This window comes from Podarcis erhardii, assembly GCF_964252035.2.
Source record: "Podarcis erhardii genome assembly, chromosome: 5".
NCBI lineage: Eukaryota > Metazoa > Chordata > Lepidosauria > Squamata > Lacertidae > Podarcis > Podarcis erhardii.
The window spans coordinates 65,990,830-66,018,534 of record NC_138509.1 but is presented as its reverse complement, the minus strand read 5'-3'; the positions used below and the strand labels follow the sequence as shown (position 1 = coordinate 66,018,534).

The window sequence follows — 27,705 nt, the reverse complement described above, 5'->3', positions numbered from 1 at the left end:
GCAAGTTGTTTGTCAAAGTTATATATAGGATCCCACAGAATCCCAGCACTAATTTTGCAAAACGACCAAAGCTAGTAAGATTTCCTGGTCATGTGTTGATGCTTTTCCATACAGAATAGCTAGCTCCTGCTCTGTCTTAAGACTCAGCACATTTTCATTAAGTTTGGAAATGGCTGTTCCTAAAATAACTTCTTTTGGGGGAGGAATGTAATCTTGAGTTTTAAATATTCTGCACTAGCTTCTAACTGAGCAGAAACCAATATAGAGGCCTATGCCAATCTTTTTGGAAACATAGTGAAATTGTGGTGTGCCCCTTTATTGGAGAAGCCTTCCTCCTCTTTAATGCCTTACTTGCGACCCTACCTACTGTGTTTAGATTTAGGAAACCTAAGGTTGCCAGGGGGATAGGACAAAACATCAAGTAGTGACAGTAACCCTACCAGAAATTGGCTATATTTCATTTAGTTCCTTAACATCAGAGAATCTCCTAAGTCATATGGAGGCATTACACTAGTGTGATCTGGGATCACTGTCTAGGAACTTTTACATATCCTGGGATAGTTCAGCAGTATGACCTACATGTTGAAAATACCTTGTGAAATCAATTCGACATGCCACTTCCCAACTTCCACCATGAACCCACGTGCAGTGAAATAACTAGTCAATGACTGAAGATATGTGTCTTGCTGCATAAGAGTCAGAGGAATGAACAGTATAGAAGAGATTTCCAAAATTTGTGTCTGTTTCTGACTTGGGGAGTACTTTGCTCGCCTTTGTTCTGAAGTTTCCTGCAGTTGTAGTTGTGCCATTACTCTGCAGTTACTGTTGCATTATGTTCTAAAAATATATATTTAAAAACGTTTATGTACCATTCGTTCTACCATTTTCAAGAACTGGTACATTTGAAATGGGTACACAAATGCTAAATAAAGGCAAGTCTTGGTCCACATCGTGTCAACTTTTGTGACCCTTTGTCATGATGAGAATGATCCACAGGAGTTAGGTGATCAGGGCTTTCAATCTGTCACAGTTGTAGCTCTGCCCCAGTTAGATCTCTTAGCTGAAGCAACTATTCTTGATAGTAAGAGCTTGTAGTCCTTGTTCAATAGATGGTGACAGTTGCTGATTTATAGTGCATATTAGGTAATTTAGTCCAAGGGGTCCACAGTTGGGACTGTTAACCCCCTCATTTCTCAGTCTCTTGCCCCACAGTCACATTGGGCCCTGGAGGGGGTTGGAGTGTCTCCGAAAATCATCATGATAGCACAAGCAGAGCTCTGCTTCTTTCCTTCAGAGTAGGGGCAGGGTCACCAATGAGCATATACTTGGCTGGCTATGAAGGCTAGTCAAAGCTTGAGGATTCCTGATGTGGTCCTAGTGATAAATCCACTGTAATGGTCCTCCTTAAATAAATCCAGTTTCCCAATTAACTCTCGCATGCCAGAGTAAGGACTCTTTTGAGCCTTTTTCCTGCATGCATTTTCAAAGCCGGGCAGTGCTTTTCGTATGTTCAAGGGAAGATGAGAACATTTAGTAAAAAACAATTTGGTTTAGGTGTGTTTGATTTTGCTCCATACTTGATGCAGCGCTTTACCTTGTTGTCCTAGTTCTATGAAGAACACATTCAGCATGCGTCCGCTTGTAGGATACTCGCTGTTGCTGTCCTGCATTGCTCTTCACTTGTTACACATGCCTTGATGACTATGCAAGGAGCAGGATATGCCAGGGCTGAGAGTTCTCTTCCTGTGTCAGTGTCACCAGTTGCCTATCACTAAAGTTTAATGGGAGTTAAGAGCATGCAGGAGGATGATCTCTCAGTTCTAGACGAATGAAAGAAGTGAGCAGGATAGCCCCAGAAACCCTTGTCGGGCAGATCAAAATATTTTATGTCAAGCTTGATCTGTGAACTGAAATAAGCTTTCTTCTGATTCCTGCTCTCTCCCACCTAACCCTGGCCCAAATAGACTCCGCTAACCCAGAAATAGTACCTCGGGTTAAGAACTTTGCTTCAGGATGAGAACAGAAATCAGGCAGCGGTGGTGCAGCGGCAGTGTGAGGCCCCATTAGCTAAAGTGGTATCTCAGGTTAAGAACAGTTTTAGGTTAAGAATGGACCTCCAGAACGAATTAAGTTCTTAACCCAAGGTACCACTGTATGCAGATTTTAGGTGTGCTGATGGTTTGGGTGCAGAAGTTTGTTCAGCTATAAGCAGCCAAAGCAATGATCAGCTAGACTTTCAGAAGCATTCATTGATCCATGCCCATTTCCCCCCAGGTCCTGTACAGCAAATCACTTCCTCCAAAGGTCTGCCCATTGGTAGCCAATTAGGTTGCTATTACGTTTCCTATTCATAGCAACCTCTCAGAACATGATCCATAAAAACACAGCACAAAAACGCTGGGGAGCTACTAAGTTGCTGTGAATCGAACATTGCACTTTGATACCCTGATGTAAACTAGGAGTGGCTAACCTGTGGCCCTCAAGAGGTTGTTTGATTCAGGCCTCCATAACCCCCTGCCAGCATGCCCAGTCATTGGGGATGATGGAAGTTGTAGTCCCAACAACATCTGGAGGGCCCTAGGTTCCTCACCCCCATCTAAAACTGCAGTAGTGCAGCTGGACAGCCACTGCTGCAGTTCAGATGCTCTTTGAAAATGCTGTGGTATTTTTCAAGAAAAAGAGGTGCTGGAACTCACCATGAATGCCTCCCTTGTTCTCTTATAATGGCAATGAAGCCCACCTGAGAGGTATCACAACTGAGTTCCAGTGAGTTCCAGCTGAAAAAATGCTGTGGAAAATGCTAGAATTTGAAATCAGCCTTCCTTCCCAAGATACATCAACTACTCCCTTCTTTTTAGGTGTGACTAGTACAGTCTCGGGGATGTGGGTGGTGCTGTGGGTTAAACCACAGAGCCTAGGACTTGCCGATCAGAAGGTCAGCGGTTTGAATCCCTGTGACGGGGTGAGCTCCCGTTGCTTGGTCCCTGCTCCTGCCAACCTAGCAGTTCAAAAGCACGTCAAAAGTGTAAGTAGATTAGGTACCGCTCTGGTGGGAAGGTAAACGGCATTTCCGTGCACTGCTCTGGTTCGCCAGAAGTGGCTTAGTCATGCTGGCCACATGACCCGGAAGCTGTACGCCGGCTCCCTTGGTCAATAAAGCAAGATGAGCGGGCAACCCCAGAGTCATCCGTGACTGGACCTAATGGTCAGGGGTCCCTTTACCTTTAGTACAGTCTCAGGTGCAATTGGTACAGCCTTGCTTCAGCCTTATTGTGCTTTAATGAGTCAAATTTCTCTAAAGGCCTGTCATGGGGGGGGGGGAGTGTTACAAGTCTCCAACTGAAGTTGGCTGAAACAGAGGGTACAGCTTTGGGTGGCTGCCCAGTTTGCTGTCTGCGGGATTTTCTACCTTGCAGGAGTGCCTGTTCAATTTGATGGACTAGGCAAATGTAAAGCAGCTTGGGGGGTGTCGGGTGTCTGAGTTTTTCTATAAGCTACCTTTACAAAACGGCTTAGATTTTTGCAGAAAATTGTGTTCCAGCTCATCTTGAATTAATGGCTCCTTTTGGAATGCCATGTGTCAGATCATCTGCTTCTGGAGAAGAAAATGTGGCCTTATTACTGATGGATTCTCTTTTTACTCTCCAGGGAAATGCAGGCGATGCGTTTCTATCCGAATTCACACCCCCAAATGCAAACCAAATGAACAAAATGTTACGTTATGTGGGCAGAAGAACCCTATGGCTAAAAGGGTTGCTCCTCCTCCAGTTCCTCTGATCCTTTTGCTTTAATCCTTTCATTTTACTGTTCTCAAAATATTTCATTGCAATTGGCATAGCTATTTTGCTTAGTCAGCTGTGGCCTTGGAGATGGAAATAGTTGCCCTGCCCCAAGGATCATTGACTGTTAATCATTGTGAGACTCTGGCTACAATCCCAGTGTGAAAGCCGCTACTAGTCTGGGCGATTGCATGCTTCTGAGCAGCGAAGGAAGACACCCCCTCCCCACCCTCCACCCCAGTTTCCTTATTAGAGTGCCTTTTCAGCAAAGGAGGAATGACAAAATAAAGCCAAATGATCTGAGAAAGCAGAACCTAGAGCGCAGTTAATATTTCGTCGGCCAGTTACGAAATGACAGGGAACCACCACCATTATGGGGTCAGATCAAAAACTAAAAGATGTCTTTGAAGACAATTTCCTCTTTATATTGTGCAATAAATTTGAATTGCAAAGAGAAAATGTGAAAACTTTGCTTTCCTCTCGAGTTGAAATGCTGCGATACCAAATGTCACAGATACCCTTGAATAAGTAGAATAAGTATTGAATTTTTTGAAAGAGTTGATGCTGTGATTCAGGCTGTCTGGAAATACTAGTTTGTAGACTGATTGCTAATCCAATTAATGGTAGCAACTAGCTGATGCACGAGTCCTTTTGTGCCTGCAAGAGGGTGGAATGGGGCATGGTGTGAATGGTCACTGCCTGTACTCTTCAGCCTATATCATCATCACCACCACCATCCATATTCCCCACTCCCCAAGAAAAAAAATATTGTTTCAGTGTAGCCTTCCATATGTTGTTAGACTGGAACTCCCTTCAGCCTCAGCCAGCATGGCGAGTTGTATGGTATGATGAAAATTGGAGTCCAACAACATTTGGAGGGCCACGGGCCCCCAACCCCTGGCGTAGTTTAGCAGTTACATTTACTGGATTGCTGATGTTACCTAGGGTGGGTAGAATTTGTCGAGCATTCATTGAAGGGTTTTGTGCATTATAATTACATAAATAGCTTCTCCTTCCTCTGATTGCAGGGGAGAATCTAGACTCTGAGGACAATATGTACTGTTACTGCTTTGTGTTTGGTGTTATGGGGAGGGAAGGAGGGAGAGGAGGACAGAGCAAGAGCTTATGGTTCTCCAGTGGTTGCCTGCTGCTCTCAAAAGGGACTATATGCACCAGTGAGTCTTGCAGCCTGGTCTTCCTGCTGTGGATCAGAGAAAAGGGATTCAAGGCAGGTGTAAGCTATTACCTTGTAGCTGCCAAGTATTGAATGCTTATCTATCCAGCCAATCTGAAAGATCACTGGCAATATTTTCTCCAGCTCCGCAGTTTACACAGTGAGTTACAGACCAAGGCAGATTCATCACTTCCAAGAAAAAGAGCCCTAAAGGCACTTGGTTGTGAGAAGTATGCGCTTGGAGGAGCGTGTGCAGATTCCAATAGCAGCCTCCCCACTTGCAGGGCTGCCTGGGTTTCAAAACAGACAAGATGAGGCACGATTTCCCCAGCCGTTCTATAAAAGCACCCGCAGGATTGTGGCCATCACAGCCAAATTACATTATGTGTGTTGACTTTTGTAATTGGATTATTTTAGCACATGGTTAGACAAGATATGTTTTGGGTGCCTTTATTTTAACAGAGTGAATCCCTACAATATCAGCAAGTAAAGAGGAGGAGGAAACTGAGGTGTGTTTGCAGATGTACAGCTCTGGTTCCTGAATGTCTTTAAGGCTGCTCTGAAAGGAGTGGGTTAGCAATCCTTGAGATCTGGAATGTTTCCAAATTATTGTGGGATGGGTGCTCTTCAAGAACCCATTTTTATTTTTATTTTTGCAGCACCAGCACAATGCCATTGGCATTGGCATAAAAATGCTTGCCTGTATCTCTTCCCCACCCCATTTAATCCAGATTTACTCTTTCCAGGGGAAATCTGGTAAACTGAGAAAGACCCTGTTGCCAACAACCCATTTGCAATAACTGAATGACCTGTTTGCCATGCTAAGTCCCCATCTGGAAGCATCCACAGTTAAATTACTGTGCCATGTCCTCCCTTCCTCCCTCTCTCACACACACTCACACTTAGAAATGCCTTGTACATGAACTACTATAACAAGCTACATTTGTCTCTCTTGTTTTCAGGGGAACACTTGAGAATTTGTCCACAAGGCTACACTTGCTGCACCAGTGAGATGGAGGAGAACTTTGCCAACAAGAGTCGGCATGAGTTTGAAGGCATGTTGAAGGAGGCCACACGCTCGGTGCAAGTAATCTTAACAGCCCAGTACAAGAACTTTGATGGTAAGTAATGCAAAACGTTTACCGGCTTGTCCAGTTTGGAAAACAAGGTGCACTTTGTGGTTTTATACCCCTTGCTTGCTCCTGTTTCCCCTTTCCTCCTGCCTGCAGCTGGGCAGAGGACTTTGCCAGAGTTTAGTTTCACTTTCAATGAATCCCCACTTAGTGCTGTGTTCAAATTGGATATCCTGATTCAGACTCTGGTTTGTTTAATGGTTTTGAAACCAGCTTTTTATGGAACAATCAGAATTTGTTTTAAACCAGGATTCCTGCTTTGAAAATAATGCTAAACTAAGTTGTTGTTTTTAAGTAAAATTGAATCCAGACAAATTCCTCTCATCCACACAGTGGGAGGCAGGAGCTTTGCAAGCCTGGTTTGGGGATTGTACAGGCTCCTCCACATAGTGCTAAACCATGGTTTTCTGTTATCTTCTGATTTGTTGTTGTTATTTCACAGGTATGTCAAAAGAGTACAGTGGTGCCTCGCAAGACGAAAATAATCCGTTCCGTGAGTCTCTTCGTCTAGCGGTTTTTTTCGTCTTGCGAAGCATCCCGATTAGCGGATTAGCGGATTAGTGCTATTAGCGGCTTAGAAAAAGGGGGGGGAGACTCGCAAGACGTTTTCGTGTTGCGAAGCAAGCCCATAGGGAAATTCGTCTTGCGAAGCGCCTCGAAAAACGGAAAACCCTTTCGTCTAGCGGGTTTTCCGTCTTGCGAGGCGTTCGTCTTGCGGGGCACCACTGTACTGGAAAGTGTATCTTTTGTTGAAAAACGGGCTTCAGCCACTGAAATCACTAGCTAATTCAATATATTTGCTTGAACTGACTTTTTCCTGTATTTATAACGTACAGCCCTCAAACAGAGCCTGTCTCTTGTCTTTAATGTAATTAAAAGCAGAATTTACTATATAATAAACGGCAAGCCAACAGAGATCGCCTGATAGGGTTGTACATTGTTAGATAATTAACTCCCCACCCCCAAATGAAATACTTGCTTCTATTTTAAAACTACTGACTGGAGTTGCATGTTTTCCTTATCTGTGTTTTTGCCAGCAGCTTAGGAATATTATTTTTATTTCTCTAGGACACATTTTATCTTGGTCCTGAAGCAATGTATGTGTTCAGTTAAACAAACACATTATCAAACTATAACATATAAATCTCTGCTTCTCTGTGGCAGCCATAACCTCAGTGGATGCTTTAGGCTTGGAAAGATGTTCCCTCCTCCCATCACATCTTTTTCAGTTTCCTTAAGTAGTGCCACAATTAGTGTTTGGTATTTGATTTAAGTAAGATTGTTTTGAAGTTACTCATGGTCTGATTTTTCTAGGACTAACTTGTTTAAAGTTGTACTTCTGCTTTTTCAATTTGCTAAATATTTCAGATAGGAAAAAGATGTTAGGTAAATTGTGGAACAGAAATCTGGGGTGTCAAGACAAACATGTGTATAACCTGTGGAATTCCCCACTGTCTTATGTTAAACACTACATTCAAACATGTCATCTGGGCTGTGTTCATGCATAACAAAAAGCCAGACTGGTTTGACACTGCCCATGCATACCTCTCCTGGAGTGACGGGCATAAACATACCAAGAAGCCCTGGTTTTGTATCACACCTGAATCAGGGCCTGCACTTTGTTGCTTCCTACCAAGCCATGGTCAGCAAACCAACAAACCATGGCTTCGGGTTAGTTTGTTGGGCAGCAACAAACCACAATCCTTTGTTTGGACATAAAGCAGAACCAGGGCTTCTGACTGTTTATCCTACTTACTTCAGACTTCTGTCTGAACCATCAGTTCTTGGTTAAATTTTAAAGCAATAATTAAGAACCTAAAGCAATTTAACACCAAATTGTGATATTATTTAACAACATTTGACTTTGCTAAATCAACTGACAGGGCACACAATGAGAAAATATAGCATGACATGAGTTTGCTTTCTTTAAAAATACACATAGTTTGTCTCTTTCACTGATACTCCTATTAGTTCTCTGGTAAATGAACAAAGGAAGAAAACTAGCAAGAAAATGAGTTGCTGTGCGCTCATATGAATGTGGCTTTAGTAAAATCAGTGTCAAAAGAAATTCTTTGCAAGTATCTTCTTAATTGGAAAAAAATAACTACCATTCTATTTATATACATGGGAGACAGACAGAGTGTCTTGCTCTGATGTAGCTACAACTGTGTTTTATCTTGTTGTTGAGGTTACATTTACATTGCTGTGATTAAAAATGGTGAATTAAGAGCCTCTCATCTTAGAAGGACTTATTTGTTCATTCTCAATACACACACACACACACACACACACACGCACACACGGCCTTTGATTCAACTCTTAAACGTATAAACAAATTGGAAGGCGAAATTGGATCAGGCCATTGTCATCCCAGAACAGTTGCTTGTATAAACAAGCCTTATGTAAGGATAGTTGGACAAAGTGCTCAGCTGTTTCTTCCTTGCAATCCCATAGCAGCATCTTTAAAACAACTTACCGGATCATGTTTAGTGATTCTGATACAGAAGGTGCCATATTGGCCAAGAAGCCATTAGGTGGTTCCACATCTCCATTCCACCCTTTTCTTGCTGCGTGGATCATGGCATCATTGATAGCATTAGAGACACAATCCCACAAAATGTTTCAAAGGGTTCATTGCCACCAGCATTCATATATACTGTAGGAGCCAGCATCAGTTTTGGGGCTTCTTGGGGAATAAATAAAAAAGAAGTCAAGGGTTAAAGGCCTTTCATATATCTGGTACCTCCCAAGCAGGGACACAGGTGGTGCTGTGGTCTCAACCACTGAGCCTCTTGGACTTGTTAACGGAAAAATCTGAGGGCTTCCTTGGACAAAAACAAAGACACCAACCAGGATTACTTGGAGCAAAACAGCAGGCTGTAGGCTTGGCCTTTATTGATCTGTTGCAACAGGGTGCTCCCCTCACTTGCAGGAGAGAGGAGGGACCCAGAAAAATGGTGTGCAAGGCCTTATAAAGACTTTTGAAATTGCCACTCTGTAGATCAAGACCACCCCCAGAAACATCATACATACATCACAGAAGGGGTGTAACCTAAGACCACCCCTCAGATACATCATACCTACATCACAGAAAAGGCGGTCTAAACAGAAATTTTAATACTGTTTTTCTCCTGTTGCTGTTTACCTCCTGTCTGGCAGGTTACGTGATTGGATTTCCCGGGTAGCCTGGCCAGTCTTTTGTAATGATAAATACTTAGTTCCTGGGCCATGCCCCAGGCTCACACCCTATTCAAACACAGACATACCCTTAAGACAGGCTTTGTGAAGGAAAAGACAATGGGGAGGCTTTTCCAGTTTGACCTTGCAGAGAAAACATTTGCTCAGTTTAGGAATCAAAATGGTTCCAGGTTGGCCTTCCTGTGCTGATCTATGTATGTGCTTGGTTGGTACACTTATGAACATTATCATATATCTAAGACCATAAAATTCCTATCACAGACTTGCCGATCCAAAGGTTGTTGGTTTGGATCCCCGTGAAGGAGTGAGCTCCCATTGCTCTGTCCCAGCTCCTGCCAACCTAGCAGTTCGAAAGCACGCTAGTGCAAGTAGATAAATAGGTACTGCTATGGCAGGAAGGTAAATAGTGTTTCCTTGCGCTCTAGTTTCCGTCACTGTGTTCTGTTGCACCAGAAGCAATTTAGTCATGCTGGCCACAGGACGGAAAGCTGTCTGTGGACAAACACCGGCTCCCTCGGCCTGAAAGCGAGATGAGTGCCGCAACCTCATAGTCACCTTTGACTGGACTTAACCGTCCAGGGGTCCTTTACCTTTACCTTTTTTAGTTCCCAAACAGTCATCTCCAGGAGTACGCAGGGCTGCCAGTGGGATTGTAGGTTGGATAGAATCCTACAGATATACCTGTTTTTGGACTAGCCATTTCTCATTGTGGTTGGTCTAAAATCCTAAACGTTGCTCAAGTGGTATGGCCAGAGCAGAGCCTCACTGAGAGTTCAGTACCCTCCAGCTATCCAGTTAGATTGATTTTCTCCTTGGCCTAGCCACAGTTCTGTCTTAATCATACCTTCTACCGGCAATCTGAAATATTTAACTTATCTGCAATAGTGATACTGGGAATTCCCAGTGCTTTTAGTACTCGGTTTGATTGATTTACATCCTGCTCTTTCCCATTGGCTCCGAGCAGCTTACAGCAGTTTTTCTAAATGTTAATAGTTTTGTCCCCAAGGGGCTCTCAATCTAAGGAAATCAAATGGTTTGGAGGATAAAAGGAGCCAACCTTGGGGGGGGGGGATGCCACTGTAAATATAAAAAACTGGGTGTGTGCTTTTAAACTTCAAATAACCACATCAAAAAGCCATTCAAAGAACAATGCTTTTTCAGACAGTCATCTGCTAAATGTCTGTTCATTAAAGAGGTGAAAGAATAAAAAGACTGTAGCTCAGTGGGTAGATCATCTACTTTTGCTGAAAGTCTAGGTTTCTGAAATAAGCTAGAGGGACCAATGGCCTGAGTCAGTATAAGGAGGCTTCCTACGAGGAAGTGCTGTAGAGAGGGGATCTCAGCTGTTGTGGTGATGGTATTTCTGCCCAGGATGGTAGATATTTCCTCCCAGATCCTGGAATACTCATCTTCAGCAGCTGCGCAGTCTGGCAGTCTTGACTATTGGAAAAGTGTGACAGGTTGGGATGGAGTAGACAGGCAGCTGAACTCAGTTCCCCCTACAGAGTCATCATAAGTATTCTGGACCCCCCAAAAGTGGCAAAGCATCACTTTTTTCTCTCTCAGAGTGATTCTATAACTTATCAAAAAGTGATAGGGTGTGCCCTCTGCTGGTTGTTAGCCAGACTTTACTACTTTCAGCTGTGCCATCTGCAATTCAGTAGCCACAGAATTCTTAATTTTGCCTGCGGTTACTTGGAAGTAACTGTGCTTCCTTAAAAGAGTACACAGAATTGTAACCCTAACTGCGGGCTGTCTTATATGGACCTTTGTCTGGGCACCTGTGTATAAGATGTATTTGAAACAGCTTAATATTTGCAACGTGTTCATCAATAAAACTTCGTAATAGTTTGGTTTTGCTCCAAAATGTTAATGGAGCAAGTTAACAATATGACATATGCACAGAAGTGTAAAAAAATTGAGATCAACACAGAAAGCTATGCACTAATGTCAACAGATAGTTCCTTCTCATTACTGTTAATCCTTAAGGCACTTTGAACATAACCCACAGGACTAAGGCTAAAATATTAAGCCCCTGCTCTAAAAGGCATGGGCATAACGCTAGGCACTGTTGACCTCTGTGGAATCCTAAATTGATCCATTTTCCAGTGGGGGGGGCGGGTTGGGAGGGAGCTAATGAACTGTACCATTGAGTTAGGATAGCAAAAAATTACACACAGGCTGCACCCCCACCCTTCTGCCTTGGCTGACATAAGCTAACAGGGTTTCAGGTGCTGAAGTTGATCGACTGCACTGTTGCTTCCAGCCAGGGTTTAGGATTGCTCTTCCCCGCTGTGGTTATTCCAGCAGTAGCCCTAAGACTTGTACACCAAGGAGCTGTCGTACATGCTATGGTGGCGTAGCTGGTTAAAAGCAATGAATACAAAAGGAGTTTGTCAACAGGAAGTGACAACAGGGGGATCCACGCTGAACATAACAAGGCTGCCGTTATGACATTAATCAAAGCTCAGTTGTTGAGCTTCAGTATCTCCTCCCTCTGCCCCATTTCTCTCCAGTTGTAATAATGTACTGTTTCTCTCTTCTCAAATACTTGGGTGCAGTTTAGTTACAGAGACCATATGACAGATGAGCTTTATCCGAGAGTCAGGACATTTTCATTTTCAAAATTATTTGGTCCTTTAAAGGAAATGTTAGCATGCAGTTTAAAAAATAATAATCCTGTTTTGTTTAAAAGCCCAGATAGTTTATAGACTAACAGTTTAGTTTATTTGTGAGCTATTTTGTTGCGAATAAATGTGGTTCTGTATTTTTAGCACACTGTCTGCAAAGTCATTTGGTGTCATCTAAAAGCCTTATTAGCTTTAAAGTTCCGAATGAATGTGTTCATAAACAAGGAGAGGGGAGAACATCTGAAATCATGACTATGGCATTTTATGTGGACAGTTCCATATTCTCTTAAAACTGAATCACTACTTCCAGACATTAAAAGGGAGATTATGCTGGAAGTTGTCACGAACTGAAGACTAACCATCTGACTATTAATAAATTAACAGTGTTTTCCGCCGCTCTTGCATCAGATTTCAAATCCAAACAAATGCTGCTTTGTAAAAGGAATTCATTTACATTAGCATACCATTTTGGACACGCTACATTCTTTGCTGTAGCCCTTTTATGGAGGGATGCAGTGTAATTCCAGTAGTGTAGGCTTGAAGGATTTAGGAATGAAATGATCAGTACAAAAATAAATGACTGTTGAGCTGACATTTCAGTGGACTGGAAGATAGGAGAATGGTTATATTTTTTCACATATTTCTATTTAAAGCAGAAGATAAGTGCATGAAATGTTATCTGTTGGATCAGATTAGATTGGTTTGGGCCAAGCTTCATAGAACTTGTTAAAACTGGCCACCAGTGGCCTGTTACTTATGAGTGCTACGTACTCAGTACTCTTTGCTTTTAAATGAGCACATGAGCAGGAAAATCACATTGTGCCATGCAGTATACTTTCATGTATTGTCCAAAGTCACTGCCCTTTCACATCATAGGTACAACATCTATGTTGCTTTTTGTGCTTGTGAACACAAATCCTTTGGCAATGTTTGGGCAAGATGGTGTGCACATTGCAGCTGCTAGTGGAACAACTCTGCTAATGTTTATAGAGAGGATGGGGAGACAAAGCAAGAAATCTTAAGGCCAGCCAGAACTGTGTGTTGTGGGAGAAGGAAGCTGGAAATTTGGAAGTGGGGCAGAACCTGTGACCCTCCAGATGTTGGTCATGCTGGCTGGGGCTGATGGGAGAACCACAGGTTAACTACCTTTATTCCAGAGCTCAGCCAAGGAATAAGTGGGACAAACACTGTAAGCTGCAAAAGGGATCTAAGGAATGGAGAGATTACGGTAAGTCAAAGAAAGAAGGAGCCAAGGAGAAAGTTGATCTGAGGCATGGGATCTTGGAGGCAGAGGGTCTACACCCCAATAGTAGGAAGGCAGTATACATGCAGAAGAGAATCGGAGGGCTGGAACAAAGGGTTATTAGATAATTACATTATTTGATTAAAATTTCCCTGATGTTTAAACTTAATATTTCAAGTAAAACAGAGCAGCTATAGAACTGCTGTTTTTGGCTCATTTTAATGTATTCATTATATTTTGTAGTATCCAACCTGATAATGTATTTGATGGGTGTGTAATAAATATACAGTCTAGGCTAGTCTTACCCAACCTTATACAGTCCAGAAGTTTTGACCTATGACTCTCATCCTTGGCTGGGACTGGTGGGAGTTCTGGTCCAAAATATCTGGGTCACCTGATGTCATCACAACGTCAAGGGATTGACTGGTGGGCGGGGCTTCCCACCTGTCAAACTTTATTCACTGGTGTGCATAGAGATAAGGATCCAACCTACAGGCCAGATTCTATTCCCCCTCCCTGCTTTAACAGGTGCATTTAAGCAGAATTCTGTTCACTGCAGTTTCTGGGCCATTAAGTAAGAAGTAAAAGCTGAATTTCACATACGGTACTTGTCCCAACTAGAAAATTAACTGGCAGTAGGCTTTCTAGTTCTGCTGTAGATGAGGCAGATTCTGCTTTGTTTTACAGTACAGCCGCCTCATTGGCACAACAGCAACTGGAGCTGTTACAACACAAGTAGGCGGCAGCTTCCTATGATCCTGGCCATGCACTGCAAAGCACAGTTGGGAACAGAGCAAATGCAGCGACTTGCTCTGTGAAATATCCTCATACCCTTTGTAGAAAGTTTTGCCAATCCAAGCACATTGTGCATAGCCCATGTCAGCCCCCCATTATCCTTGGGGATTAGTAGGGGGTTAATGTGGGTCAAAGAACCACATAACCGAAGCTCTAAAGTAGCACAACCAACCCCTTAAATTGGTCATACCCTCTTTTAGGGCTGCATCACATGCTTGTACTAGAAGATTATGGTTTTCCCCCCCAAAAAATATTAATTTTCCCAATTTATAACAAGCATATCAACAAACATAAAAAGAAAACATCAAAAAGCAAACATACATACATACATCCTAACTGTAATAATTCCATTTTTGTTAACATTGTTGGGTGACTTCCTCAAATCCCCCTGCCTGAGTTTCCATATATATCATTGTAGCAGTTTTCCAAAACTATTTTCACATATAATTTACTTAGTCCATTAACATCTTTCTTTCTTTTTATTTTAGCTTTTAACATGGTATTCTACAGCATCACATATTTAAATCCTAGGCTTATCTGATACTCACAAGTAATTCTATTTAAGTTCTTGTACTAGAAGATTATGAGCCCCGTGTAGAGGGGGGAAATGTGTGCGTGGTGACTTGTGGAATGTTTATTCTGCAGTTCCGCAAACTGTGTATTTGTGTCAAAATGCACACTTGTACAGTACTTCCCAAGAGGCGCAGGGTCAGATGCACTCCAGAGAGCTTTATGTCAGAAAAGTGTTACGTGAGAAGTGGCTCATTGCCTGAAACTCCCATGGAAGTCCTATTAACCAAAGTGTGCATAGGTTGGTTCAGTGACTGAAAGTGCCTCCAGAATTGGTTCTGTAAATTCATCCCGCTTTCTTGTGTTGTGGCTGTTTGGCTGTTTTTGAACTTGACAAGCACAGTGTGTCATCCCACAAACCGGTAAGTCTGAGGCCTTATGTAGGAGAAGTAAACAAGGCTCAGAACAAAGGGAAATAAGACCCTTTATTCCTCTTGGAAGCTAGGCGATAGGAAGCCTTGAGCAGTCCTGCTGTCTTTATGGTGTGGAGAGTGTGGGGATATCTACCTTCAGAAAAACACAAACAACAGGAAGTGATTTATGTTGATCCTGCCGCTTTCAACAGGAATCAAGCCTTGGCAAAGAGGCAATTCCTTCTCATGCAGTGAGCAGCAGCTTCCCTCTCAGTGTTTAACTAAACATGGGGGCGAGATGTCTATCAAAAGCACATTCCAGAACTTGGGGAGATTAAACCTGACAGAGAGCTGCCTCGGGGAAGCAAGGGCTTCTATTCACCTGTAACAGCTTGAGCACCTGGAGGTTTTCTTTCCCCACACAGCCCCTTCTCCTCTCATTAAAGCTGCCAGCTCCCATTGTAGGCTTACGGGCATGGTTTAGTGTGCGCGCAGCAGTTTGTTTTAAAGAATGACACGAGCACAAGCTCTCTTTCTTAAAGTCTGCTGACTGAATGAGAAGACAATGCTTCTGGGTTCACTGGACAAGGAATAACATACCTAAAACATAGAGCAGAAATCTGACATCTATCATGAGCTGCTGTGTTTAAAATAACTGAAATTTAGGTCAGAAGAGCAAAGTGTTTTTCTTCAGCTCTGTACACAGCGGGGAAGCAGATGTTACCATGTTGTGTCTCAGATGGATCTGTGGTGTTCAGAAAACAGTGGGATGACATCTGTTTTGGGACTTCAAATATAGATCAAGCTTTTCTGTGATATGCGATTGAGCTCGCTAAGCTAATGAAGTACTGTCAGTTGTTTCAGAGGACAGCATTGGTGGAGTTCACTTTAATGTTCAGGGGGACTAATGTCTGAACCCCCTTTGAAACTGCCTGTATTGTAGAGTATACAGTCAATCAATCCAGCTTTGATTATAAAAATGTGATGTTACCATCAACCACTGAAGAGATATGATGATGAATACAGTCACAGTCATCCAGCTGGCTTGAGTTCAGAACTGTAAAGTGAGATAGGATCAGCTAAATTCCTTCTGCAGCCTTCTTCCAAGAATCCTGTTACACCAGCCAAGGTCTGATGCACCAGAATTTGATTAGCAGTAATTAACACCAAGATAACAGCTTCTACCATTCTTCCCCACCCCCTTGCCCCCAAGTAATGCAGTTAAACATTGTTCCTCAGGAGTGCTGCAATATAATTTATAGTAATACTGATACTGGGGTCTGGGTATGTGTGATTTATCTATTGTGCAAAACTGCTCTTAATATAGTATTATGCAGAGGTTGGTTATAGGGGGGGTTTGGTGTCCCATTTTACAAATAAAAAAATGGAGGTGCCATTTGACAGTTTGCCCTTCCTCAGATGCATTGTAGGGGTGAAATTACCACTGATAACAATGGTTTTTAAAGTGAACCATTCACAGTGGGATCAGGTGTTAAACAGGGTTGTGTTATCACCCCAACTCTATTATTTTCATTGCCATGATCCTACACTTTGTTGAGGGGAAACTCCCCGCCGGAGTAGAAATCAGATATCGAACAGATGGAAAGCTCTCTAATCTGAGTGGGCTGAAAGCAAAGAGTAAAATTACTGTAACTTCTGCCATAGAGCTTTAGTATGCTGATGACAATGTAGTGTGTGCACACTCAGAGGACGATCTCCATGCCATCCTAAATATCTTCACAGAAAATTATGAAAAGCTTGGCCTATCGCCCAACATCCCAAAAACCAGAGTGCTGCACCAACAAGCACAAAACAACCCCTCTGCAGTGCCACAAATCCAACTCAATGGTGTAACATTGGAAAGTGTTGATCACTTCTCCTACCTGGGCAGTTATCTTTCCATAAGGGCTGACATTGATGCCGAAATTCAGCATTGCCTGAGCTCTGGAAGTGCAGCTTTGTCCCAATTGAAGTGCAAAGTGTTTGAGGACATTCACGGGGAAACCAAAATGCTTGTTTACAAAGCTATTGTATTACCAACCTTACTGTATACTTGTGAAGCATGGACCACTTATAAATGCCATTGCCAGCTCCTCAAAAAATTCCATCAGCAGTGTCTCAAAAAATAATAATTACACATCACTTGGGAAGATAGGCGAACTAATTCCAGTGTACTGGAAGAAGCAAAGATCACCAGTTTCAAAGCAATGTTTTTTCAACATCAACTTTGTTGGACTAGTTTGGCAAACCCTCACCGTGATCAACTCCCACCCGGAAACCTATGTCCCCACTGTGGAGCCATATGTGGCTCCAGAATTGCCTCCACAGTCACTTTTGGACTCACTGATAAGACTGTGTTCATGAAAGACAATCTTGCTTGGCTACAAGCAATCGCCAAAGAAGAAGATAGAGAAGGATGACTCCCTCCCTGGGAAAGTAGAAAGGGAAAACAAAAATGGTTAAAAAGAAGGTAGCTCTGGCCATTCTACTGCTCCTGACTGTTTAAAAATAAAAATGTAAATCCTCTGTCCCCGCAAGTGCTTCCCCATATCCATCAGAAGTTCTTCACCCTACTTCTTTCTTCCCCTCCACTTTGGCCTCCCTCCGCTCCTGTGAATGTGTCATAGCATTTGTCCTGAGAACCATGGCCCTGTGGCAGGGGCAGGAATTGAACCGGGGTGGCTCAGTTTTCAGGTGGAGCACCAAACCTATACAGGAAATATACTCCCAGTCTGGCAGATTCTTCAGGTGGCAGGAATTGATGGGAGGCAATTGCAAACAAGGGAGAAAGGTAGTGGAAAAACTGACCAGGATCCAGGAGTGCTTGTGTTTAGAATCCAGATGGCCTGCTCCAATTAATCAGAGCTTCACTCTGAATATGTGAACAAGCCATTAAACTGTAATCACACTGCTTAATCAATTAATTCTTGCAACCCTAGTCTTTAATCATTGAAAAGCTTTGACTTAGCTGTTTTCTGGACTTCCGGGCATAAGGCAAAAGAGATGTAGCATTGCCTTATCCTTGGTTTCCATGCAAAGATTCAACCTGAAACCGGTGCAAAAAATCTGGAATGTAGGGATATTTTTATTACCGTCTTTCAACACCGTTCTCTTTTGCTCCTTCATGAGAGTGAGGAAAAAAAAGAAGAAAGGCCTGTTGACCTTGGCTGAAGAAGTTAAGATATTTTTGCAAGGCTTACCAGCTTTAAGGAATTTCTCATACTTTGTGTTTACTGTTTGTTGTTGTTTAGTCGTTTAGTCATGTCCGACTCTTCATGACCCCATGGACCAGAGCACGCTAGGCACTCCTGTCTTCCACTGCCTCCCGCAGTTTGGTCAGACTCATGTTTGTAGCTTCGAGAACACTGTCCAACCATCTCGTCCTCTGTCGTCCCCTTCAAGCATCTTATAGTACAGGAACCCACATCATACCTTGAACCATGTGAACTACATCAATTCCACGCTGGTCACATACCATCTGTATTCCTGATCAGCAGAGGAAGTCATCACTAGCAGAGAACCTGGTTGAGTGGTGAGCAGACATTGAAGGTTTCCTGGACCGTTCCCTGTTAATACTCCCATGTCCTTGTTTGTGCCCATACAGTACCCAAGTGTGGTGGGTGCTGTGTACCTAGTGAAAGTGTAACATCCTGAAGAGGCTATAACATCTGGACAGAAAAGGCTATGGGGAAATAGGAAAAGCAGAGAATGGAACCACTTATTCTTTATAGTACCTTCAGAGACATAATAGTAGACTAGGTGGACTTTGGTCTGATCCATCACAGTACTACTACTTCTTTTTTAATTACCATTTTGCCTAACTGCTCAGATACAAGCAAATGAACAAGTGGTAACCACATGTTCCCCTAACTACATATTCTCTAGGTACTGCGTAAATTAGACGGTAAATGGCACTGTTTCAGGAAATACTGTAGCCTGAGAAAGGGAGAGAGTGTGTGTGCATGCTTTTCATGGAAAGGTCTGAATTCCAGTCCCTGACAGCTCCAGCTAAAAAGAGGTAGGAAGTTCTGAGTAAAGCCTCTGTTGAAGAGCCACTGCCAGTCAGAGTAGACAGTACTGGGTTAGATGGACAAATAATGTGACCTAGTGTAAAATAGCTTCCTGTGTTTTTCAGAGTCCTTTGAAACATTTGTGAAAATGATGCCATGACTCCACCTGTGATCACATAAGAAACTGCTTGGCGTGCTCAGTTTTACAACCAAGGCTACAGCAGCATTGTTCCTCTTTACTACTTTTTCTTCACCTCTAGTCTTTGAGACCTGGGCTATATATATAGCTAAGTTCTCCTCTCATTGTGGAGATGGGTAAGGGATTGGATATTCTTCCAGTTCCCTCTCTACTCACCCAGGTGATTGCTGAATATGAATAACAGTGTCATGCAGAGCTTTTTTTCTAAAAAAATGTTTAGGGGTACTCTCATTTTCCTACTCATATTGAAATACTGCCCCTTAATGAGGCCAAATTTAGATTTACAAAATGTTTAGGGGTATGCGTACCCCTGCATCCCCCCCAGGAAAAAAAGCACTGGTGTACTTGCTAAGTATTAGGGCATGCACTATAGCACGGCTGCTGAATCAGGGCCCTTAGAAGAAAATCATTAATCAAGTTTACATCTCTCTTAAAATGAATGTCATCAAGTTAGTATAAAGAAACAACAACCAAAGGTCATTTCCTCCTTCGTGCAAGGTGCTAGAAAATATTTGCTACAGTTTCTGGATTCAGGGTAGAAACTGCTGGAGCCAACTCAGCTGTTAAGATGGCCTCAAACAGCAGAGTGGTTTCCTTGTAAAACATAAAGCCCTGTTTTAATGCCAGTAAAAATGAATAAATTGGTCCTTGAAGAGTAATAAATGGCAATAAACATATTGCTTTGCAGCATGTGGTAAACTTGCTGTTGAGATTCACTTCTGTAGGGAATGGGCTGCTGTTTGGTTAACACGCATCTCTAAAGTAGTGGCATCAAACTGTGTTATCCCATTGTCCTTTTGTCGTGATTCATTTTCAAAATAAACTTCAAAATGCCAGTATTTTAAATGATGCCAGCTAACATCAATTTCCAGGTGCCAATAGGTTTAAATTAACACTGTTCTCAACTTTTTCTGTGCCATTCTGCCTCCCCTGCCAGAGTGGTTTAAATGAAGAAGACTTTGAGGACAAAAGCTTGACTACAGCAGCCCTTTCCTTCCTGGCATGCCCTTCTCATACCTCACTCCCCTTCCTTCCAACCAAAACATTTCTTGCCAAAATAATTAACTTCACTTGGTGTTCAACAAAAGGGGACCCCCTCCTCTGTTGCCTTCCCTTAGGTTGGATCGCTGCCGGAAGCAGAATGAAGGGGAAACTCCTGATGTGCTTGGCTCATAAGGGAGTAGACTGTACCTCTCTAGAATACAACTTTTGCATGCTCTCACGCTGTTAAAAGCAACAACCCCAAGTATTAGCATGTTAGGGAAAGAGGCTTTAGACCAGAGGCATGGTGGCCAAATTTAGGGGGGAGGGCCCAGCCTCTACATCTGACCCATGGCTCCCTCCCCAAGCGAGAACCCCTTTCTTTTGCTTTTGTTGCTCAGTAAAGCAGGAGTAGAGAAACTGAAGCCATCCAAAGGTTGTTGGATTTCAACTTTCATCAGCCCCATCCAACATAACCAATGATCTGGAATTATGGGTGTTGCAGCCCAGCAACATCTGGAGGGACACAAGTGCTCCAGCCCTGCTATAAAGCACATTGATGCAGCACTGATGATGGAATCATAGAGGTGGAAGGGACCCCAATGTTTGTCTAGTCTAACTCCATGTCAAGGCAAGAGTATGATAGGCAGAATGGATTTGTTCCCTGCCTGCAGCCTGTATCAGACTTGCTGGGGGAGCCATGACTTGTGTATATATTGGAGCTGTCCTTCACCCTTTGGCCCAGCTATTTTGGCAATTTGTGCAGGAGGGTTGTAAGGGACCCACCTTTTTGATATTTTTTAAAACTACAAAGTTTATAGCTTCTTTCTTTCTTTTTTCTTAACTTGATCCTTTCAGTTGGGGAAACTGTATTTTTGCATTTTGTTTCTAAAAGTTTAGATAAGTGGCTCATTTTCCACTGGCTGCAAAAAAAAGCTTAGAAGAAGAGAATTAGATAATATTGCTATGAATTGTTTTGGAGACTCAGGCTTAATCTTAACTATAGTTAGCTGGTAGTACTTCTGATTTTTCTTTCTTTTATATTATTCGTGCTTGTTATATTATTACTATGTTTGAATTTTGTACATTATAATGCAATTGTCATGGCCTTTGGCTAGCAAAATAAACTTATAATGAATGAATGAACGGTAAGTGGTTCTGAAATGTTCAGCAGTTCCCCGGTTTCCTTTTGACTGAGTTTAAACTCTAGTCTTGTTCATTATCACATACATGCACACATATGTGCCTAGCTACACTTCATTGTGCATGATATTAGTTTCATATGAGTCCAGTCATTTCTTGTAGGCACTTAATGGCCTTAAAATACACAATTATTGTTATGTTCTTGCAATTAATAATAATAATAATTTATTATTTATACCCCGCCCATCTGGCTGGGTTTCCCCAGCCACTCTGGGCGGCTTCCAACTGAATATTAAAAACAGTACAGCATCAAACATTAAAAACTTCCCTAAAGAGGGCTGCCTTCAGATGACTTTTAAAAGTAAAATTGTTGTTTATTGCTTTGACATCTCCTGGGAGGCCGTTCCACAGGGCAGGCACCACTACCGAGAAGGCCCTCTGCCTGGTTCCCTGTAACCTTACTTCTCGCAATGAGGGAACCGCCAGAAGGCCCTCGGCGCTGGATCTCAGTGTCCGGGCTGAACGATTGGGGTGGAGACGCTCCTTCAGGTATACTGGACCGAGGCCGTTTAGGGCTTTAAAGGTCAGCACCAACACTATGAATTGTGCTCGGAAACATACTGGGAGCCAATGCAGATCTCTCAGAACCGGTGTTATGTGGTCCCAGCGGCCACTCCCAGTCACCAGTCTAGCTGCCGCATTCTGGATTAATTGCAGTTTCCGGGTCACCTTCAAAGGCAGCCCCACGTAGAGCGCGTTGCAGTAGTCTAAGCGGGAGATAACTAGAGCATGCACCACTCTGGCAAGACAGTCCGCGGGCAGGTAGGGTCTTAGCCTGCGTACCAGGTGGAGCTGGTAGACAGCTGCCCTGGACACAGAATTAACCTGTGCCTCCATGGACAGCTGTGAGTCCAAAATGACTCCCAGGCTGCGCACCTGGTCCTTCAGGGGCACAGTTACCCCATTCAGGACCAGGGAATCCCCCACACCCGCCCGACCCCTGTCCCCCCAAAACAGTACTTCTGTCTTGTCAGGATTCAACCTCAATCTGTTAGCCGCCATCCATCCTCCAACCACCTTCAGGCACTCACACAGGACCTTCACCGCCTTCACTGGTTCTGATTTAAAGGAGAGGTAGAGCTGGGTGTCATCTGCATACTGATGAACACCCAGCCCAAACCCCCTGATGATCTCTCCCAGCAGCTTCATATAGATATTAAAAAGCATGGGGGAGAGGACGGAACCCTGAGGCACCCCACAAGTGAGAGCCCAGGGGTCTGAACACTCATCCCCCACCACCATTTTCTGGACATGGCCCAGGAGAAAGGAGCGGAACCACCGTATAACAGTGCCCCCAGCTCCCAGCCCCTCTAGATGGTCCAGAAGGATGTTATGGTCAATGGTGTCAAAGGCTGCTGAGAGATCCAGCAGAACTAGGAAACAGCTCTCACCTTTGTCCGTAGCCCGCCAGAGATCATCAACCAGCACGACCAAGGCAGTTTCAGTCCCATGGTGAGGCCTGAATCCCGATTGGAAGGGATCCAAATGGTCCGCATCCTCCAGGCGTGCTTGGAGTTGTCTGGCAACCACCCGCTCAATCACCTTGCCCTATAATGGTAAATTTGAGACTGGGCGATAGTTGGCCAAATTGGCTGGGTCTAAAGATGTTTTTTTAAGAAGCGGTTTAATGACCGCCTATTTCAGCGGGTCTGGGAAGGCTCCCTCACAGAGGGAAGCATTCACCACCCCACAGAGCCCATCGCCCAGCCCTTCCCGGCTCGCTTTTATCAGCCAGGATGGGCAAGGATCAAGGAGACAGGTGGTCGGTTTCACTTGTCCAAGCAGCCTGTCCACATCCTCGGAGGTAACAGATTGGAATTGATCCCATGTAACAGGACTAGACAGAACTCTAGCACTCTCCCAACCTGGCCCTGCTCCCACGGTGGAGTCTACCTCCTTCTGAATCTGAGCGACTTTATCTGCAAAAAACTTTGCAAAAGCATTGCAGGAGATCTTGGGGTCCCTACCAGGCCCCGGTGGTGCAGGTGGTTCCGATAGATTGCGAACCACCTTAAAAAGTCTCCTGCTGCTGTTTTCTGCAGATGCAATGGAGGCGGTGAAGAAGGCCCTCTTCGCCTTCGCCATTGCCACTTGGTAGGCTTGACATTGAGCTCTAGCCCGTGTCCGGTCTGATTCAGAATGAGGTTTCCACCACCGGCGCTCTAGCCATCTCAATGATTGTTTCATCACCCTCAGCTCCGGGGAAAACCACGGGGCTGTCCGGGCTCCATGCAATCGGAGAGGGCGCTTCGGAGCCAGACAGTCAATAGCCCTGGTTAACTCCGCATTCCAGCGGGCCACCAGGGAATCAGCTGAAAGGCCATCAACTTGGGATAAAACATCCCCTACCACTCTCTGGAAGCCAATTGGATCCATTAAGTGGCGGGGGCAGACCATCCGAATCGGTCCCACCTCCCTGCAGAGGGGAAGGGTCGCAGAGAAGTCCAGTTGCACCAGGAAGTGATCTGACCATGGCACTTCTTTTGTTTCGCTTTTAGTTAATGTCAGATCACCAACATCCGTAGAGGTAAACACCAAGTCTAAGGCATGTCCGCGGCTATGAGTTGGGCCAAACTTATTCAGGGACAGCCCCATGGAGGCCATGCTTTCCACGAAGTCCCGAGCGGCCCCGTGTAAGGTCGTGTCGGCATGGATGTTAAAATCCCCCAGGACAACCAAGCTAGGTGTCTCCAGGAGAACATCCGCCATGACCTGAAGCAGCTCGGGCAGGGAATCCTTGGTGCAGCGGGGAGGTCGGTACACCAAAAGGAATCCTGTACTGCCCCTATTGCCCAACTTCCAGAACATGCACTCAGAAAATTGGGTCTTCCCAATAGGACGCCTGGTGCAGACTAATGACTTCCTAAAAATCACTGCAACCCCCCCTCCCCGCCCACATGACCTGGGTTGCTGTGCGTAAGAGAAACCTGGTGGGCAAGCAGCGGCAAGGACAGGCCCATCTGCCTCATCCAACCACGTCTCTGTCACACATGCCAGGTCAAATCCTCCATCCACAATCAGGTCGTGGATGGCAGTGGTTTTATTCATCATTGACCTGGCATTGCACAGCAACACTTTCAGGTCATGTGGGTTTCCCTTGCTGATTCCAGTATCCTTCCGGTCAGGACCAGACCTGGAGGCAGGGATAGTCCTCAAACAACGACTAAACCTGCCTCCTCGGCAGAAGGTCATCAGCTGATTGCCAGAGTCTCTGTGTTGATTACTTTTTTTATTACGGAGAGATTAAGTCAGCTATATAAATATGTTTTATGTCCTTGAAATAAGTTCAGAAAACCATGGCATACAATTTAAACGATTCTATGCAGCCACAGAAACAAAACATGGAATAAAATGTTTGACCTTTCTTGCCATTGGTGAATGGTAAGCGATTGCTTACTAGTCTTGACATTCATTTTCTTACTCTTTGGCTTCATTATAAGAACAACATATCAAGGCTGCAAACCAGTCAGATACAAATAATAAAATTGCTGTTGTTGTTCACACTTGCCTGGGAGTGAGCCCCACAAAACATAATCTGACTTTCTCCCAAGTAAACATACCTAGGATTGTGCTGCAAATCACCCATTTAGGCTCCAATCTTCAACACGAATGAGACTCATTGAATATGGTGGGACTTGCCTTTGAGTAAACATGCATAGGATTGCACTGCACAGCTCCCAAATGCTCCTTCATCTTGATTTTCTGAAATAACGAGACTTTTTTTTGAACAAAAACCACCAACAACAACCTAGCTCTAAACTAGGCCTATGTTGTGTGAAATGACAGGTTGAGCACGGCAAGGTGCTTTAGTGTTCATGTGCATGCATTTATATATATTTGCACATCATTTTCCACTCAGGGATTTACATTCTGGAGGTTCTGGGGAAGGAGCTGAAGCCAGAACAGTGGCAACTGCAGCAACTCACGTAAACAACATTTGTTGATTTCTGGATGGGTACCAGAAAATATGGGAATGTCCCTGGTAAACAGGGACATATGTAACATATGGCATTCACTGGACCAGTTCAAACAAATCTAATGAAACTTTATTTCATTCCTTCTTTTTTGGAGGGATGGGGGAGTGGAAGCCCTTCATTACCTGTCCCTTCCTCTGCCTGTGTTCTTGGATAATCTGCTACGAACCTATGAATTTATATGTATTTTAACCCTTTGTTTGCTTGTGCACATGCCCCCTCCGTGGGCTTTCTCAAAGGCCTGGGCAATTTTTTTAGAGATGTGTTGGCCTGTACACACAGATGCTGCCAGACTGTGAATAAATATAAAGAACGTGCCAGATTGATTATTTCTAAAACAGATGAAGATATACAGCTAGAGAGAGATGGGAGGAAATAGTCTCAAATGGTGAAAAACATTTAAAGGAATAATGAGTTACAGCAGCATGTCAGTGGGCAATATTTCCCTTTTTTTTTTTCCAAAGGACGAGACGATTAATTTTCATTGGAAGGATTAAATAGATTGGAATCTGTGCTGTCATAAAAATGGCTGCCTCCCTCATGTGCAATATATTTGAAAGGGACAACTGTTCCAAGATAACGGTTGGTATCTATGCAGACCACAAAGAGCAATGTGGCTGAAATGTTTCCTCACTGGAGCAGAGTGATTGGCTGTGGCTCATGGACTGAGCATTCTGTCATTCGAACTGGACTGTTTGATATTTTCTTGTGTGTGTGCACATGCAAAGGCTGCGTCCAACCGTCGCAAATTTATAACCTTGCCTATCCAGACAGTGTAGTTTAGTGTATACAAATTTTACAATAAATCTGTAAAGTGTTTTGCACAGTGAATTAGTCCAGAAATAAAGGATTCTCAGTGGAATGGTGAACTACCATGTATGCAAGTCCAGAAATAAAGCAGTTTCCTTAAATTTACAATGTGAACTGCCCTGAGATCTATGGACGAGGAGCAGAATACAATTGTTGTTGTTTTCGTTTTCTTTCTCAGATCAGATATCACTTGCCCCAAATTAAAAGCAGTTTCAGTGTAGTTCACAAACCACACTAACTTTGCAGAAAGTTAGGCAGCATTTATTCAAGGAATTAAGGGGAAAGTGTTGTTGTGTGTGCTTGCAGCAAAACTATTCTGTAATAGTTGTCCAATGAACTCATGTCTGAGAACTTGTAATTGCTTATTTGCAGATCTTTATACTTGAGGAGAGTCTAACATTCTAATGTACCAGAAAAGCCAGCACAGACCAAATCAATGTTTACAAACTCAATAGTACATTAGGAAATATATAGGAAATCTTTTGAATATATATACACAAACCTTCTCCAAATTGCTTCAATTTCTATAGGTTAAATGAACGATTCACATTAATGTAAACAAGAACATTTGCACTTGGATTCTAATCCTAAATTCAGTAATGAGGAAGGAAGGAAATCTCATTGGACTAGATGAGAATTCTAGTTGTCAGTTCACATGCTAAATTCAGATCACAGTTAGCTTTTGCCCATAGTTCCTTTCTGTTTTATTTTAAATAGGAATGATTTCATGTCTGCTCTAGGACCCAGATCCAACAAAATTTAGTTGTGGATGAGGCTCTAATCCTAAACACTCTCTCTGGAGAATAAAGCCCCAATGAATTGATTGGGACTTACTTCTGTGTAAGCATGCATAGAATTGCATTGTAAATACCACTGAAACCACTGAACTATGCCATTGAGACTTAGTTGTGATTAACTTTAGCTAGGTCAGCATAGAGATCTTCACAGGTTCATCATCTGCTTCATCATCTCACTTTGCTGTACATGGAAGACACTAGATAAACTATAGCTAATACAACTATGCATCTTTTTATTTTTTTGTATAACAATACTTGTAAGCCTTTCCCTTTCTAGAATGGAATCCACCTGCTTTCCATGTAGATACATACATCCACATGGATTCAGAAATGTACAAAATTAGTTTTCAGGCCCTTGGTCAAAACTGTTGTTGTTGGGAAATTACCCAATACACGAGGATCCCAACAAGTGGGAATGTTTGCTGCTCTTTTTTTCTGTGATGTGCCCACAATGCCCATGTGAACTATAGCTGTCAGGCATATTCAGTCGGTGCACCTACCACTCATAAGTCCCCCAGGAAAACAAGTGAAGTTTAGGTCACCCAAGAAATCCCACGTTGGTATTTCAGGGCAAGCACAAATGCCCATAAATGGACAATTCTTGATGATTCTCCCCTTTTACAGCACAAGTATTCTGGGGTGTTAGGTTTGTTGCCAAACACTGTTGGTATTGTTTTCCTATCACAATCCATCTTCGTTGTTATTGGGATCATCATAATCTTCTCCAATGTATTGTTTCTGGAGCCAGGGATTACATTTAGTCGACCCAATTGTTTGAAATTGCTATTTTTGCTTGCTGTTTTTTCCCACCACAGCCCTGCATTCTCCATCTTATTTTACACATAATAGGCATTTT

At 43.3% G+C, this 27,705-nt stretch overlaps 1 protein-coding gene across 1 annotated transcript in view; it reads left to right on the top strand.

Annotated features, from left to right (window-relative positions):
• Positions 1–27,705, top strand: part of GPC1 (glypican 1) — a 199,084-nt gene that overhangs the window by 98,933 nt on the left and 72,446 nt on the right. The window contains exon 2 of the mRNA XM_081861583.1: positions 5,916–6,074. Within this exon, the coding sequence (XP_081717709.1) occupies positions 5,916–6,074 (159 nt within the window). The remainder of the gene's footprint in view (positions 1–5,915; positions 6,075–27,705) is intronic.